Source organism: Lucilia cuprina, chromosome 6 (assembly GCF_022045245.1).
Source record: "Lucilia cuprina isolate Lc7/37 chromosome 6, ASM2204524v1, whole genome shotgun sequence".
Lineage (NCBI taxonomy): Eukaryota > Metazoa > Arthropoda > Insecta > Diptera > Calliphoridae > Lucilia > Lucilia cuprina.
In genome coordinates, this window is record NC_060954.1 from 51,665,940 (window position 1) to 51,685,335 (window position 19,396).

A 19,396-nucleotide genomic window follows, 5' to 3' on the forward strand; every position below is an offset into this window, starting at 1 on the left:
TTATAGTTATTTATTTAGTTAGTTAGTTAGTTTAGTTAGTTGGTTATCTTTAAAATTTAATTTTTTGTTGTTATTGTACTTTAGTAAAAAAGTATCCAAAATCATGCGATTCAGCCGAATACGTCACATCTACTGGCACAGTTCATGTTCTCGATGTATTTTTCTGACATTTTAAATGGAAATAAAAATAGCTTCCACTTCATGTCTATTTCATTCTTTAAAGTTTTTATATCGACTTCAGTCAACTACTTTAATTTGTACTAAAATTACAATATAACAATGGCGTTTTTCAGACAGCAAAAGAAATTTTTCCATTACCTTTTACTACTTTGATGCTTAATACTTGTTTTTGTTTTGTTTTGTTTTTTTCCGAAAACTATTAAAATATTTAAACAATTACTGGTTTTAATTTATGTAAAATATAGCTTTAGGGAAAATTTCTAAAATTTTTTTATACCTGTAAATAATAACTTTATTCTCCGCATTGTTGCCATATTTCTCAACAAGAAAACTTGATAAACCATTTAAAATGATTATACTTTAATACACTTAGAAAAAATACGACGAATCGTAAAATGTTGCTGGATATTAAAAACTTAAAAAAATTTTTATAAAACAAAAAAAGAAAGAGAAAATAAGAAAGTCTTAACATTTTAATACTTTTTGTATATGTTGCTCTAGTAGGGGAGGAGGAAAAGTGACGTTGATAAGAATGTATATTTGAAAATTTTATGTGTTTTGTATTTTATTCAAAAGAAAAAGTCTTTATTTATGATTGAATTGAGAAAGTTTTTTGTAGGTTACATTGTTTTATATTTGAGTGAAACTTTAAGAAACTTAAATTATAATTTTGTTTTACATATTTAAAGAATTAAAAAAAGTTGAAAATTTAACGATTTTTTAATTTTCTTTAAGAAGTTTTCACTAAAATACTAACCTAACTACATATGTTAAAATGTTTCTGTTTTTTTTTTTTTCATTTAAATAATTACATTTTCTTATTGACAAACAACTTTTTACTCTCGTGGCTTTATTAAAATTTGGCAGAAAACAACTTTGAGGTACCACTTAAAAATGCTCTACATATTGTACCCTTAACTTTATCACAAAGAATAGATTGTTCAAAAATATTTCTATTTGTGATAACCCAGCAAAACACACTAAGAAAGTTTGAAAATATTTTCTATGACTTCCCTCTTAATTATGTAGAAGTAGTTTAATAATGTTACGTACATATCTTAATTGGCCTACAATTCTTTTATTTCTGGAAAAGACTATTACTCTGAGCCTTACTTTATAATGTAATTTTTTTGCTGGGATTCTATTTTATATGTATGTTTTACATTATTTTTAACACACTATTTTTTGGTGAAAAATTAAACAAAAAATATTACAAGGTCATTTCAGCTTTTTAGTGTGTGTGTACTTAAAATAAACCAAAAAAAGACTATAAAAACTACTGTACCTTTGTAGGTTTTTTAAGTAAATAAATAAAAATAATATGAAGAATTACAACAAAAACAAAAAGTGTTAAAAGGTGGATAAGCACTCGTAACAAAATGGCTTAATTAAGAATTAGCTGTGGAAAGAATATTTAGAGACAAGCATTAGACACCTAAGTAAAGGGAAAGTCGGATAGGGAGAGGAAATGTTTAATTTGATTTAAAAACAATGTTAAACATTAAGAATGCTTGTGGAACTAAATTCCTGTCATAAACATACATATGTTACCAACAAGATAGTCAGTTTAGAAGGAGGATACGCAGAGGCCTCTATTGGAGATGTTCTCAGATGGGCATCGAACATCAGAAAATGATTCTGAGCCGATTGATATACTTTAAGGTAATATTATTATGCTTTACAGACATCAGCACAAACCCAATACACCATTCTCACTAAAATTGTGTAGGGTATAAAGATCATTAGTGTGTGTACATTATTCTAAAGAAATAAAGTAGAGTCAACATGAACACCTAAATAATTACGTTATCAATTTTCTAAAAAGCTCGTTGTGGGGTTTTTTATACCCTACACTCTCTAGTGGGGAGTGTATTATGCTTTTGTGCTGATGTTTGTAACACCCAACAAAATTAGTCCGTCTGTCCATGTAAACCTAATTTGCACACTTCAAGTCGTAATTTTTAGAATAAATTGATGAAATTTGGCACATATTCTTCTTTTGGTCAAAGGACTAAAGCTTTTGAAAATCCATTATTTCGCCTAGCACAACCGTAACCCCCAAATAGGACCTTTGGGCTTATAATTCCGATAAATGTTCTATTATGTTAACAAAAATCGACAAAACTTAGTTTTATAGAACTTTAAACTAAACTAACAATTTTTATAAAGATCGAGGTTCTTCTGACCTTAACCTCCATACAAACTCCTTTTAAGAAATTGACTTGAAGATCAAAATTCATTAAAATTAAATTTATTTTTGGCCTTTTCTTTCTTTATAAAAATATTATCCGTTTTAAGTTTTTCTATAGAAAAATATAATTATTTATAATGAACATTGTTTAAAAATATGTATTTTATTGATTAAGTATAATTTCCATGAATTATTATTAAAATTACAATATATTTTCCATTTTTTATTTATTTTCATTTACCATCATGTAATTATATTCTGGAATTTTCAACAATGACAACTTCATTTAAAAACAACTTAAAAAAACGATTTTTGTTAAAAATCTCCTATGAAACCTGAATGTGTATGTATATAATAACAAATGGCAAATCAACTCAAACGTAAAAAAATTCGTACTCAACTTTAACAATGCTGCTGCTGCTATTATTTTACACATGTGTCCATTGATAATGTGCAACAACAAAAATATCTTAATAAACTTAACATCCTTGTGGTCATTAATGGTTATTTTTTTTTTTTGTGCTGACATTTTAAATAATTATGACAATGACAAAATACAAAACAGGCAATGTTTTTGTAATTGCTGCCATCATTTTGGAACGAAATTTACAAAATGTTGCTAATTACTTGGTAGCATCACTGGCTGTTGCTGATTTATTTGTCGCTTGTCTGGTAATGCCACTGGGTGCTGTTTACGAGGTAAGTAAAATTATATACAATTTGCCAATATATTAAGTGAAATGTGGCTTAAAAGAACTTTAGTTTAGAAAAAGAAAATACAAATTTAATGAACTGAAAAATATTTTATGCATCAGTTGGTAAAAAGCTTGTTTTCTTATTATTAAAAATTCTCTGTATATTTTTCATATGCTTTTTTAAATTAATATTAATATGCATTGCAAGCCTTACTAATTGTAGTTACAATATATAATAATACAAGTGCCACTACCCAAGAGAATTTTATATTTTCAATATCAAGCTATTAATATTATAAAATAAATTTGTGTGTAAAATAATTTATTTTAAAATGGTAGATAATTAATGTTATTATAAATTTTATAATTTCAGTTGATTGAAATTATTAATTTTCTCAAAGGTATATGAATATTATGCAATTTATATAATTATTAATATTTTAAATATTTGTAAGACCTACAAAAAAAAAATTTCATCACATGCATATTTTTCTACACCGAAATGTTAACAATGAACATTTTTCTAGAGAAATGAGTTATCAATGATGACTTTTAAAATAATTTGAAAATAAATTTTGAAATTTAGTTTTGCTCTACATAACGTATAAGTAATATTTGAATATTAGTTTTTAATTAAATATTAAGTATACGCACATTAAAATTTCTTTAGAAAACTTATTCTGTCTTAGAAAAGTAATGATTTTTCTATTGAAACAGTGAACATTTTTCGATAAAAATTTCATTAACATTTTCTATAGAAAAGAAATCATCAGTGCATCTTTTTCCATTAAAGAATTTCCTAAGTAAACCTTTTTCTCTGGAAAACATCTTAAATTTTGTAATAGAAAAACTTAAAAGTGAACACTTTTCTCAGAGTTAAGTCATCGGTGCACATTTTGCTACACAAAAATGTAATTTGTTAACATTTTTCTACAGAAAATTTTGTCAGCGGACATTTTTCTACAGAAAAATTTCATCAGTGCAGTTTTTTTATCAGCGAATTTCATAAGTGAATATTTTTTTGAAAAAAACTATATTACTGAATATTTTTCTATAGAAAAACTTCAGAAAATGCCAGAAAAAATTCTACAGAGAACATTTGTCAGTAAAAAGTTTTCTATAGAAAAACTTCATCAGTTAAAAGTTTTCTTTAGAAAACTTCGTCTGTGAACATTTTTCTATAGAAGAACTGCATCAATGAAAGCTTTTCTTAAGAAAAACTTCATTAGTGAAAATTTCTGTATAGAAAACTTCATTAATGAACTTCTTCCTATAGAAAAACATAATCAATGAAAATTTTTCTATAGAAAAACTTAATCAATTAACGCTATTCTCTAGAAAAACTTCATTAGTGAAAATTTCTGTATAGAAAACTTCATTAGTAAACATTTTCCTATAGAAAAACTTCATCAGTAAAAAATTTTCTATAGAAAATTTCATCAATGAACACTTTTCTCTAGAAAAGCTTCATTAGTTCAAATTTCTCTATTGAACATTTTTCCAAAGAAAAACATCATCAATGTACATATTTTTTAAAAAAAACTTCATCAGTTATATATTTCTATAGAAAACTTTATCAGTGAACATTTTTCTATAGAAAAACTTCATTAGTGAACATTTTTCTATAGAAAAACTTCATCAGTGAACATTTTTCTATAGAAAAACTTCATCAGTAAACATTTTTCTATAGAAAAACTTCATCAGTGAACATTTTTCTATAGAAAAACTTCATCAGTGAACATTTTTCTATAGAAAAACTTCATCTGTGAACATTTTTCTATAGAGAAACTTCATCTGTGAACATTTTTCTATAGAAAAACTTCATTAGTGAACATTTTTCTATAGAAAAACTTCATCAGTGAAAATTTTTCTATAGAAAAACTTCATCAGTGAACATTTTTCCATAGAAAAACTTCAACAGTGAAAATTTTTCTATAGAAAAACTTCATCAGTGAACATTTTTCTATAGAAAAACTTCATCAGTGAACATTTTTCTATAGAAAAACTTCATCAGTGAACATTTTTCTATAGAAAAACTTCATCAGTGAACATTTTTCTATAGAAAAATTTCATCAGTAAAAATTTTTCTACAGAAAAACTTCATTAGTGAACATTTTTCCATAGAAAAACTTCAACAGTGAAAATTTTTCTATAGAAAAACTTCATCAGTAAACATATTTCTATAGAAAAGAAAAACAAAAAAATTCATCATTAAACATAATTTTACAATTAAAATTTTCTTTAATAAATATTTTTCTATAGAAAAATCTCACATCAGAATTTATTTTTCTATAGAAAATTTACATCAGTGAATGTAGTTTTATAGAAAGAATATTTTTTTTCTATAGAAACATCGGTTTTCAACAATAATTCACTTTAATTTTGTAAGCCTTCATGACGTATAAGTAATATTTGAATATATGCTTCTAATTAAATATAAAGTATACGCAGTGTATTGTAATAAAACAGTAATTAACGTATCAATGAAATGTAAATAATGTTGTAAAGAAAAATTTAATTAAATTAAAAAATTAATCAAAGAATTTATACTTATCTTTATGCTAACAGAATCTGTATTATACAAAATTTTTAAATTTTTTCTTGTCTTTTTTTTTGTCCTTCAAAATGATTATAGATAAGTCAAGGTTGGATATTGGGACCGGAATTGTGTGACATTTGGACATCAATAGATGTATTGTGTTGCACAGCTTCTATACTGCATTTAGTGGCAATTGCTGTTGATAGGTAAGTTATATAAATATAAAATGTACAAAAAAAACACTGAAAAATATTATACTAGAGAATCAATACTCCCTTTAAAAACTAATATACATGTTTTCTAACCACTTGAACTCTAACACACAGTAACGTGATAAATGATTATTCAAAAATATATTGACTGTAAACAAAAAACAAAAAGAAAAACGCACGCAAAACAAACAAACACAGTCTTATCTAAATAAAAACAAAAACTCTTGGCTAATACTTGAAAACAAATAGTCTAAAAACGTATCAACACAAAAGAAAATATTCCCAAAAAAAAAAAATAAAAAAAGAACAACCGTCTTAGGGTAAAATTATTGATAAGAAATAAAAACCTTTTTTTTAGGTGATTTCTTGAATAAATAAAAACTTTTTGTAGATTCGTCCTTGTAACCATATTGTTTACAAGGACGAATCTACAAAAATAATAATTGGAAAAAAATTATAAAAAAAATTCTTATTTAAGTGGGTTTTTATACTCCCAAAAAATATTTACAAAAAAATTGGTTAAAAAGTATTACTTAAATAGTCAATTAATGTTTTTATTGTTTGTATAACGTTATATCATGTAATAAATTTATGGGGTTGATATGATAAATCATTTTCAGACACCTTTCTAATATTCCCATGCAATTTACAGAGAAAAAATCAATAAAATTAAACCAAAAACTTTTTGATGTAATAATGTAAGTAGAAAACATGAAACAAATGTTTTTGTGTGAGAAAAAAATTCATTACAAAACAATTTACCACAGAAATATCCTTGTCTATAGAAAATCTTTAAATAAAAAAAGTTTGTAGGAGAACATTTTTGTTTACAAAAATTTTACTAACGAAAATTTTTCTATAGAAATAGGAACTTTATCTATTAAAAAATTTTTATTATAGAACAACAATAATTACAATTATTTTCCATTTTTGTAAAGAAAAATTTCATTAATAAAAATTTTTCTATACTAAAAATTTATTTAAATATTTCAAAATATTTTTCTTTAGAAAAAACTCCATCTGAAAGCAGTTCTATAGAAAAGTTCCACATATTTTTTCATTATCCCACCTGAGAACATTTTTGTATATAAATATTACATCAAACAAAATTTTTTTACAGAAAAAATTTTTATAGAAAAATTTCATCAGTGAAGATTTTTCTATAGAAAAATTTCATCAGTGAAGATTTTTCTATAGAAAAATTTCATCAGTGAAGATTTTTCTATAGAAAAATTTTATCAGTGAAGATTTTTCTATAGAAAAATTTCATCAGTGAAGATTTTTCTATAGAAAAATTTCATCAGTGAAGATTTTTCTATAGAAAAATTTCATCAGTGAAGATTTTTCTATAGAAAAAAATTTCATTTCATCAGTGAAGATTTTTCTATAGAAAAATTTCATCAGTGAAGATTTTTCTATAGAAAAATTTCATCAGTGAAGATTTTTCTATAGAAAAATTTCATCAGTGAAGATTTTTCTATAGAAAAATTTCATCAGTGAAGATTTTTCTATAGAAAAATTTCATCAGTGAAGATTTTTCTATAGAAAAATTTCATCAGTGAAGATTTTTCTATAGAAAATTTCATCAGTGAAGATTTTTCTATAGAAAAATTTCATCAGTGAAGATTTTTCTATAGAAAAATTTCATAAGTGAAGATTTTTCTATAGAAAAATTTCATCAGTGAAGATTTTTCTATAGAAAAATTTCATCAGTGAAGATTTTTCTATAGAAAAATTTCATCAGTGAAGATTTTTCTATAGAAAAATTTCATCAGTGAAGATTTTTCTATAGAAAAATTTCATCAGTGAAGATTTTTTCTATAGAAAAATTTCATCAGTGAAGATTTTTCTATAGAAAAATTTTATCAGTGAAGATTTTTCTATAGAAAAATTTCATCAGTGAAGATTTTTCTATAGAAAAATTTCATCAGTGAAGATTTTTCTATAGAAAATTTCATCAGTGAAGATTTTTCTATAGAAAAATTTCATCAGTGAAGATTTTTCTATAGAAAAATTTCATCAGTGAAGATTTTTCTATAGAAAAATTTCATCAGTGAAGATTTTTCTATAGAAAAATTTCATCAGTGAAGATTTTTCTATAGAAAAATTTCATCAGTGAAGATTTTTCTATAGAAAAATTTCATCAGTGAAGATTTTTCTATAGAAAAATTTCATCAGTGAAGATTTTTCTATAGAAAAATTTCATCAGTGAAGATTTTTTCTATAGAAAAATTTCATCAGTGAAGATTTTTCTATAGAAAAATTTCATCAGTGAAGATTTTTCTATAGAAAAATTTCATCAGTGAAGATTTTTCTATAGAAAAATTTCATCAGTGAAGATTTTTCTATAGAAAAATTTCATCAGTGAAGATTTTTCTATAGAAAAATTTCATCAGTGAAGATTTTTCTATAGAAAAATTTCATCAGTGAAGATTTTTCTATAGAAAAAATTTCATCAGTGAAGATTTTTCTATAGAAAAATTTCATCAGTGAAGATTTTTCTATAGAAAAATTTCATCAGTGAAGATTTTTCTATAGAAAAATTTCATCAGTGAAGATTTTTCTATAGAAAATTTTCATCAGTGAAGATTTTTCTATAGAAAAATTTCATCAGTGAAGATTTTTCTATAGAAAAATTCATCAGTGAAGATTTTTCTATAGAAAAATTTCATCAGTGAAGATTTTTCTATAGAAAAATTTCATCAGTGAAGATTTTTCTATAGAAAAATTTCATCAGTGAAGATTTTTCTATAGAAAAATTTCATCAGTGAAGATTTTTCTATAGAAAAATTTCATCAGTGAAGATTTTTCTATAGAAAAATTTCATCAGTGAAGATTTTTCTATAGAAAAATTTCATCAGTGAAGATTTTTCTATAGAAAAATTTCATCAGTGAAGATTTTTCTATAGAAAAATTTCATCAGTGAAGATTTTTCTATAGAAAAATTTCATCAGTGAAGATTTTTCTATAGAAAAATTTCATCAGTGAAGATTTTTTCTATAGAAAAATTTCATCAGTGAAGATTTTTCTATAGAAAAATTTCATCAGTGAAGATTTTTCTATAGAAAAATTTCATCAGTGAAGATTTTTCTATAGAAAAATTTCATCAGTGAAGATTTTTCTATAGAAAAATTTCATCAGTGAAGATTTTTCTATAGAAAAATTTCATCAGTGAACCTTTTTCTATAGAAAAATTTCATCAGTGAACCTTTTTCTATAGAAAAATTTCATCAGTGAACCTTTTTCTATAGAAAAATTTCATCAGTGAACCTTTTTCTATAGAAACCTTTCATCAGTGAAACTTCTTCTATAGAAACCTTTCATCAGTGAAACTTTTTCTATAGAAACCTTTCATCAGTGAAACTTTTTCTATAGAAAAATTTCATCAGTGAAACTTTTTCTATAGAAAAATTTCATCAGTGAAACTTTTTCTATAGAAAATTACATCAGTGAAACTTTTTCTATAGAAAAATTACATCAGTGAAACTTTTTCTATAGAAACCTTTCATCAGTGAAACTTTTTCTATAGAAAAATTTCATTAGTGAAACTTTTTCTATAGAAAAATTTCATCATTGAACCTTTTCTATAGAAAAATTCATCATTGAACCATTTCTACAGAAAAATTTCTTCAATAAAAATTTTTCCATAGAAAAATTTCATTAATAATTTTTTATTCCCCAAAAATTATGACCAACCTAATGATTGCTTCTGGTCATGTAAATAATTCATATCGACAATTGTTGACATGTATTTTCATTTTAAATGGACAAACAAACAAATTATCATGCAAATAATCGGTCAATGGCGTCATCATTGTCATTATAATAATGATTATACTTATGTATTTAAGAATAAATAATTAGTAATGTAGATAAAAACAACTAATGACATTGCAATAACACATACTGCTACAATGTTTTCATAAATTATTGTAAAAGTAATTATTCTCTAATGATCAATTATATATTTGATAAATGTCATAAAATTTGGCAAAATATACATGTTATTTGGAATAATTTTATATACATATATAACTAAATATGTTAGAAATGTGTTAAAATATGAATATAGAAAATATATGTATATATAGCAACCCTGTAAGGAAAATAAATATAAATTATTAGGTCTTAGATATGAAATTAATGAATAATCTATATATATAAAATTCTAACGTTACTGACTGACTGACTGACTGACTGACTGACTGACTGATTGACTGATTCATCATCGCACAGCCTAAACGGTTAAAGCTAAAGAGCTGAAATTTGGACAGGGGGTTGGTCTCCCACCAAATAGATCCACTAAGGCGGGATTTTTGGAAATTCGAATGTTTAGGGGGCAAAAAAGGGTAAAAACGGGTAAAATCGGTAACCTTATATCTCCTAAACTAGAAAAGATACAAAAATAGTTTAAAGCTTATCGTCGTTCATTTAAAAAATAAGCGGACAGGTGTCTGGTACTTTTTTCAATTTCGGCCCCTTTAGGGAATAAACGGGTAAAAACTGTATTTTGGTACTTTTTTTGCACCCCATGTATCTTTTAAACCAGTGAACATTCAAACAATATTTTTGACTCCTTCATAACTTGACGAAAAAATAAAAATACAAATTTAGTACTTTTTGGTTATTCGGATGTTTAAGGGGTGAAAATTGTACCTATTTTGGTACTTTTTTCATAAAACATTGATTTTGGTTTATTAACTTATACATAAAAATACGTAATAACGGGCTCCCACTACGATGTTGCATCATTTTGGAATAGAATTTTTATTTCGTTAATGAAATTAAGCATGTAGAGCCCGGAGTAAATGAGAATCTATAAAAGGGGACTTTTTGGTACTTTTTTGTTCTTCCAAAGGTACTTTTTGAATTTCCTATAATATTGAACCTAGAAACATGAAATTAAGTATGTAGAGGATGGATTAAGTGAGAAACTATAAAAGGGGACTTTTGGTATTCTTTTTCGTCCCCAAATGGTACTTTTTGGATTTATTGAACCTAGAAACATGAAATTAAGTATGTAGAGCCCGGAGTAAATGAGAATCTATAAAGGGGACTTTTTGGTACTTTTTCGTTCTTCAAAAGGTACTTTTTGAATTTCCTATAATATTGAACCTAGAAACATGAAATTAAGTATGTAGAGGATGGATTAAGTGAGAACCTATAAAAGGGACTTTTGGTACTTTTTCGTTCTTCAAAAGGTACTTTTTTGGATTTTTGTATAATATTGAACCTAGAAACATGAAATTAAGCATGTAGAGCCCAGAGTAAATGAGAATCTATAAAAGGAGACTTTTTGGTACTGTTTCGTTCTACAAAAGATACTTTTTGAGTTTTCTATAAAATTTAACCTAGAAACATGAAACTAAGCATGTAGAGCCCGGAGTAAATGAGAATCTATAAAAGGGACTTTTCGTTCATCAAAAGGTACTTTTTGAATTTTTTATAATATTGAACCTAGAAACATGAAATTAAGTATGTAGAGCCTGGATTAAGTGCGAACATATAAAAGGGAACTTTTTGAAACCTTTTCTTTCTTCAAAAGGTACTTTTTGGATTTTTGTATAATATTGAACCTAGAAACGTGAAATTAAGCATGTAGAGCCCGGATTAAGTGAGGACCTATAAAGGGGACTTTTTGGTACTTTTCCATTCTTTAAAAGGTACATTTTGAATTTTCTATAATATTGAACCTAGAAACATGAAATTAAGCGTTTAGAGCCTAGATTAAGTGAGAAACTATAAAAGGGCACTTTTTTGGTATTTTTTCGGTCTTCAAAAGGTACTTTTTGTGTTTTTTTATAATATTGATCCTAGAAACATGAAATTAAGCATGTAGAGCACGTAGAAAATGAGAATCTGTAAAAGCGGACTTTTTGGTACTTTTTCGTTCTACAAAAGGTACTTTTTGAGTTTTCTATAAAATTTAACCTAGAAAAATGAAATTAAGCATGTAGACCCCGGAGTAAATGAGAATCTATAAAGGGGACTTTTTGGTACTTTTTCGTTCTTCAAAAGGTACTTTTTGAATTTCCTACAATTTTGAACCTAGAAACATGAAATTAAGTATGTAGAGGATGGATTAAGTGAGAACCTATAAAAGGGGACTTTTGGTACTTTTTCGTTCTTCAAAAGGTACTTTTTGGATTTTTTGTATAATATTGAACCTAGAAATATGAAATTAAGCATGTAGAGCCCAGAGTAAATGAGAATATATAAAAGGAGACTTTTTGGTACTGTTTCGTTCTACAAAAGGTACTTTTTATGAGAATCTATAAAAGGGGACTTTTTGGTATTTTTTCGTTCTTCAAAAGGTACTTTTTGAATTTCCTATAATATTGAACCTAGAAACATGAAATTAAGTATGTAGAGTATGGATTAAGTGAGAACATATAAAAGTCCCCTTTTTAAACCTTTTCGTTCTTCAAATGGTACTTTTTGGATTTTTGTATAATATTGAACCTAGAAACATGAAATTAAGCACGTAGAGCCCGTAGTAAATGAGAATCTATAAAATGAGACTTTTTGGTACTGTTTCGTTCTACAAAAGGTACTTTTTGAGTTTTCTATAAAATTTAACCTAGAAACATGAAATTAAGCATGTAGAGCCCGGAGTAAATGAGAATCTATAAAAGGGGACTTTTTGGTACTTTTTCGTTCTTCAAAAGGTACTTTTTGAATTTCCTATAATATTGAACCTAGAAACATGAAATTAAGTATGTAGAGGATGGATTAAGTGAGAACCTATAAAAGGGGACTTTTGGTACTTTTTCGTTCTTCAAATGGTACTTTTTGGATTTTTGTATAATATTGAACCTAGAAACATGAAATTAAGCATGTAGAGCCCGTAGTAAATGAGAATCTATAAAAGAGACTTTTTGGTACTGTTTCGTTCTACAAAAGGTACTTTTTGAGTTTTCTATAAAATTTAACCTAGAAACATGAAATTAAGCATGTAGAGCCCGGAGTAAATGAGAATCTATAAAAGGGGACTTTTTGGTACTTTTTCGTTCTTCAAAAGGTACTTTTTGAATTTCCTATAATATTGAACCTAGAAACATGAAATTAAGTATGTAGAGCCCGGAGTAAATGAGAATCTATAAAAGGGGACTTTTTGGTACTTTTTCGTTCTTCAAAAGGTACTTTTTTAATTTCCTATAATATTGAACCTAGAAACATGAAATTAAGTATGTAGAGGATGGATTAAGTGAGAATCCTATAAAAGGGGACTTTTGGTACTTTTTCGTTCTTCAAAAGTTACTTTTTGGATTTTTGTATAATATTGAACCTAGAAACATGAAATTAAGCATGTAGAGCCCGGAGTAAATGAGAATCTATAAAAGGAGACTTTTTGGTACTGTTTCGTTCTACAAAAGGTACTTTTTGAGTTTTCTATAAAATTTAACCTAGAAACATGAAATTAACCATGTAGAGCCTGGAGTAAATGAGAATCTATAAAAGAGGACTTTTCGTTCATCAAAAGGTACTTTTTGAATTTTTTATAATATTGAACCTAGAAACATGAAATTAAGTATGTAGAGTATGGATTAAGTGAGAACATATAAAAGGGGACTTTTGGTACCTTTTCGTTCTTCAAAAGATACTTTTTGGATTTTTGTATAGTATTTAACCTAGAAACGTGAAATTGAGCATGTAGAGCCCGGATTAAGTGAGGACCTATATAAGGGGACTTTTTGGTACTTTTCCGTTCTTTAAAAGGTACATTTTGAATTTTCTATAATATTGAACCTAGAAACATGAAATTAAGCGTTTAGAGCCTGGATTAAGTGAGAAACTATAAAGGGTACTTTTTCGTTCTTCAAAAGGTACTTTTTGTGTTTTTTATAATATTGATCCTAGAAACATGAAATTAAGCATGTGGAGCCCGGAGTTAATTAGAATCTTTAAAAGCAATCAGGGACTTGAGTAAATGAAAATTTAAACTGGAATATTTTCTGGTACTTTTTGAATTTTCTATAATATTGAACTTAGGAACATGAAATTAAATAAAATAGGTCCTTTGGTACTTTTTCGTACTTCACTGGTACTGGTACTGGTACTTTTAGAGCTTTCTAAAATATTGAATATATAAACATAAAATTAAACACGCAGTATCCCAATTGAACGAAAATTGAAAAAGCATACTCTGGTACTTTTTTGTTCTTTTACTAATACTTTTCGAATTTTCTATAATATTGAACCTAAAAATATTAAATTGGACATGTAGCTTCCTGATTGTATAAAAATCTTTATGCGATTTTTTTGGTTTCTGGTTGAAAATTAAACATGCGTCATTCTGATTTAATGAAAATGTATAAAAAGGCACTGTCTGGTACTTTTTCGTTCTTCAACTGTTTTTTCTAATTTTCTGTAATATTGAGGCTAGAGTCAATCAAACTTAAAGAGTTCTCTAAAAGGGGAATTTTTGATATTGCAGATATATATATACATTTACAATAATGATATTTATTTTATTCCATTACGATGAGGGTAGCGAAGCACACTGGGTATAGCTAGTATTATATATACTAATGACCATTAGGTTAATAGTTTTTATGAAGAATTCTTCCAAAATAAATTTAAAAATGAACAAATTTCCACAATACAATATTTGTTATAACAAAACCATCATAACCAATCACTTCAAATGAAAATCCTTTTAAATATTTCTACAATTAAATTGAAAATATTCTAACAAATGTCAATAATATAAAATAATTGATAAGTGATTGTAACAATTGTAATATTGTTTGAAATAACAAAACAAAACAAAAGTATTACATCTATTAGTATACAGAAAGATATGTACATATGTACGTACCTATATATACATACAAATCACTGTATTCATTAATAATACACGAAAACAAAAATTTAATTGAATTTCAATTCTGACATTCAACTAAACAAATGAGAAGAAACTAATTGTTGTGGCAAATATCGATTGTTTTTTTATTTCTCGATAAAATTTTATAATCAAGCAGTATGAGTGTGGGAATATTTTCAAATTGAATAAATGTCGAGTGCCTTACGGGAGTACCTGGTATGATGCCCTACTCCACGGTAGACTCGAACAACGGTCTACCATCGCCCCTGAATCCTTCAATGAAGAAATCAGCTGGCAATTTTTATACCCTACTCCATAGTGGGGAGGGTGTTATACGTTTGTGCTGATGCTTGTAACATACAAAAATATTGGTCCAATACCATCCTTAAAGTATACCGATCGATTCAGAATCATTTTTTGAGTCGATTAAGACATGTCCGTCCGTCTGTCCGGCTGGCTGGCTGTCCATGTAAACCTTGTGCGCAAGGTACAGGCCGCAATTTTTAAGATAATTTGATGAAATTTGGACCAAGCATGTTTTTTGGCACAAGGACGAAGCCTATTGAAAATGGTTGAAATCGGTCCATTATTTCATACAACCTAGCCCCAATACAACCGTACCTCCCGATTTGAACTTTTTATGCTATAATTACTTCAAATATTCTGCTATCTCTCTAAAAATTGGCACAAATAAGTTTTATATAAGTATAAATGATATTGCAGATTTTCGTAAGGATCGGCCTATATTTGACCCTAGCCCCCATACAAACCCCCCTTCAAAAAATGACTTAAACGTCTAAAATTGACTTGTAACCATTTGTATCGCAATGAAACTCTACAAAACTAACTGTTCTTTAGAAATATATACTTTTCCCAAATTTTAGTTTTTTATCAATAAATGGCTTAAATATTTTGGAATTATGGTAATATTCAAAATAAAAGTTTCTTTACAAAAAATAAAAATTTTATAAAAAGTAAAAATTTTAAAAATATACTTATGGTGTAGGGTATTTTATGGTCGGCCATGCCCGACTATACTTTCCTACTTGTTGTACATGGACTTGACCGAACCATGTACAAGCACTTTACTAAAGTACTCGAACTATCTACCATTGCTGTCCTGTTGCTTAACTTCCGAGATGTAAAACATCACTTCCGTTTATAACCACGCAGCTAGGATCTTCCCTGTTGATTCCAGCATATGCCGCTCTGTACACAGACCTGTTCGAAGAGAGAATTATCTCCATCCCATTAGGTATAAGATATATTATAAAATGTTCACTAATAAACTTTATCACTGATGAACTTTTTCTACAAACAAAGTATTTACTCATGAACTTTTTGTATAGAAAAGTGGTAACTAATGAACTTTTTCTCTAAGAAAATATTCACTAAGATCTTTTTCTATAGATAAATCTCACTAATAAACTTTTTCTAGTAAAAAATTTTCACTAATGAACTATTTCTATTGAACAATTTTGACTTATAAACTTTTTCTATAGAAACATATTTACCAATGATCACTACTGTAAATTTTCTATAGAGAAGTGTTCACTTATGAACTTTTTCTAAAGAAAATTGTTAGCTAATGAAATATATCTATAGAAAAATGTTCATTAATAACCTTCTTCTATAGAAAAATGTTCATTAATGAACTATTTGTTTAAAAAATTGTTCATTAATTAAATATTTCTATAGAAAAATGTACACTAATAACATTCTTCACTAATGAACTTTTTCTATATAAAAAATGTTCATTAGTGGACATTTTTCTATAAAAAAATATAAACTTATAAACTTTTTCTATAGAAAAATCTTACTAATCAACTTTTTCTATAACAAAATCTTTATTAATGATATTTTCTTTTAGAAAAATTTTCAAGAGTAAAAATTTTCTATAGAAAATTTTCTATGAAATTTTTCACTAATAACCTTTTTGTATAAAAAATATTCTACAAAGACATTTTAATATGGAAAAATATTTACTGATGACCTTTTTCTATAGAAAAAATATTCACTATTATTCTTTTCGTATAGAAAAGTGTTCACTATTGAACGTTTGCTCTAGAAAAATTCTTACTTACATTTTCTATCATTTTCTATTTCTATAAAGATCACTAATGAACTTTTTCTATAGAAAATATTTACTAATGAACTTCTAATATAGAAAATGTTCATTTATGAACTTTTTCTAAAAAAAATATTAATTTATAAACTTTTTCTATAGAAAAATCGAAACTAATCAACTTTTTCTGTAACAAAATCTTTACTGATGATGTTTCTTTAAAGAAAAATCTTCAAGAGTAAAAAATTTCTATAGAAAATTGTTCACTTATGGCAACTTTCTTATAGAAGATTTATTGATATAAATTTTCTTAAAAACAAATTTCTTTAATAAACTTCTCCATGAATGAACGAATTCTATTGTTTAATTAATAAAAAATTTCGATATATCTCACATCTGAATCAACTTTATATTTCTGAATAAAAGTTTTAAAAATTCGTTAAATAAATATTTATATAACACTTTAAAAAGAATATGAAAAAAGTGAAATAATATTATTTATGAATTTCTCCTTTTTTTATATGAATATTTTAATTATTTATTGACTTTTAATTACTGGAATTTATAATTGAAAATACAGTATAATATTATGATAAAATAATTTTTAATTGCCCTTTTTATAATTGCTTTAAAAATTCTTTTGTTTGTTGTTTGTTTATGGCAACTTTATGGGAAAACAATTTCAAAAGAATGAAAAAATGGGGAAATTTAATAACATATTTGTATTGTTCAAAGATGTAGGAATTTTATTTAAAATTATGATAATTTTATAATTAAAGACATATGTTTTCTTTTTAACCACCAATTTTATTAGGTACTTTACAAGCCCTATGCGTTGAGTTAATTTAAGGGTCACCCTAATCTTCAAAAATAAATCTTTTAAAAAATATTGCATTTAGTCCTTCATATAAATGTAATTGTATTCCATTGAACTGCATACAACAAGAAGAAAATTTTGATGTTTTAAAATGACAATTTTTTTCTTGTATCTACATCAAACATTAAAAAGAAAATGCATTGATGTTGTTCATATTTTTTTTTCTATTTATCACAAACAATGGATACTGGCTTCAGTTCTATAAAAAGTACAATCAGTAAACATGTTTTTTAAAAGTTCTCAAAAATCTCAAAAATTAAGTGCAAACTATTGTCATCCTTAAGGATGTTCTACTAAATTCCATTATCATAACATTTTAGTTTTCAAAATTTTCCTTAGTTCTTTCAAACAACATTATTCATTGAATTATTTTAAATCAAATATCTATTGAACAGATTTTACAAGTAAATTAATAATCAGTTACTATTTATCTGTAAAGAAATATTTTTTGATGTGATTGCATTAAATACCCATTAGATGTCTTGTATCAAATATTCATAAAATTTGATTAAAATTAAGAGAATTATATAAATAATTTGTAAACCATTATTATTGATGATGTGGTTACATATTACTTTTAATAATATTAATATCATTGCCTTACAACAACTTAATGCCCGAATGCATTTTATTTAGATTTATTATTAATTAGTTACAGCAATAGAATACATCAAAGTAAACCTCAAACATTAGCTATAAGTTGTAATAATATTAATTATTATCATTATTTCTAAAAGTAAATTATAAATTATATCTGATTACAAACATTACAAATGTTAAAAGAACGAAAAAAATTCTAATCAAAATCAAAGATATCTATTTGTATCTCTATTGAAATTTATTTGGTATACCATTTAATGTAAATATAACTGTACTTACAAATATTTGTACTTAATCTGCTGTAATTCTCTTTAATTTCTTTAATATATATATTATTAGAATTGTAAATTGCTAAATTATTAAGATTTAAATAGACATTAACTAACTGCCTTCTGGCATAATTTGTTTGTTGTAAATCAAACTAAATAAATCATATTAAAGAAAAACAAGAAATGGCTTTTTGAAACTAAATTTTTTCTTTGTAGAGATATGATAAGTGAATTATAAATAAAATATTTGATAGATTAATTGAATTTATATAAGAATTTGGTTTAATTATCTATGAAATCATTTGCCTTTTTTCATGGCTGAAGGCTAGATGAGACTTTTCTTTATTAAAGGACAAAAACGATATATAGTCTAGACTGTATATCGTTTTCATTGATAATTGAATGAACTAAAGTCGGAATTTTATACCGAAAGATTCTAGACAAAATAAGTAAAGAGTTTATGTAAAGCTAACTAACTAACTAACTAACTAACTAACTAACTAACTAACTAACTAACTAACTAACTAACTAACTAACTAACTAACTAACTAACTAACTAACTAACTAACTAACTAACTAACTAACTAAATAACTAACTAACTAACTAACTAACTAACTAACTAACTAACTTACTAACTGACTAACTAACTAACTAACTAACTAACTAACTAACTAACTAACTAACTAACTAACTGACTAACTAGTTAACTAGCTAACTAGCTCCCCAGCTAACTAACTAACTAACTAACTAACTAACTAACTAACTAACTAACTAACTAACTAACTTACTAACTAACTAACTAACTAACTAACTAACTTACTAAATTACTAAGTTACTAATTTACTAACTTACTAACTTACTAACTTACTAACTTACTAACTTACTAACTTACTAACTTACTAACTTACTAACTTACTAACTTACTAACTTACTAACTTAC

The 19,396-nt window shown here is 25.7% G+C and overlaps 1 protein-coding gene across 1 annotated transcript in view; it reads left to right on the forward strand.

Moving 5' to 3' along the window:
- Nucleotides 1–19,396, forward strand: part of LOC111688823 (5-hydroxytryptamine receptor 2A-like) — an 82,012-nt gene that overhangs the window by 21,740 nt on the left and 40,876 nt on the right. Inside the window, exons 3-4 of the mRNA XM_023451333.2 lie at nt 2,937–3,070; nt 5,702–5,811. Of these exons, the coding sequence (XP_023307101.2) occupies nt 2,937–3,070; nt 5,702–5,811 (244 nt within the window). The remainder of the gene's footprint in view (nt 1–2,936; nt 3,071–5,701; nt 5,812–19,396) is intronic.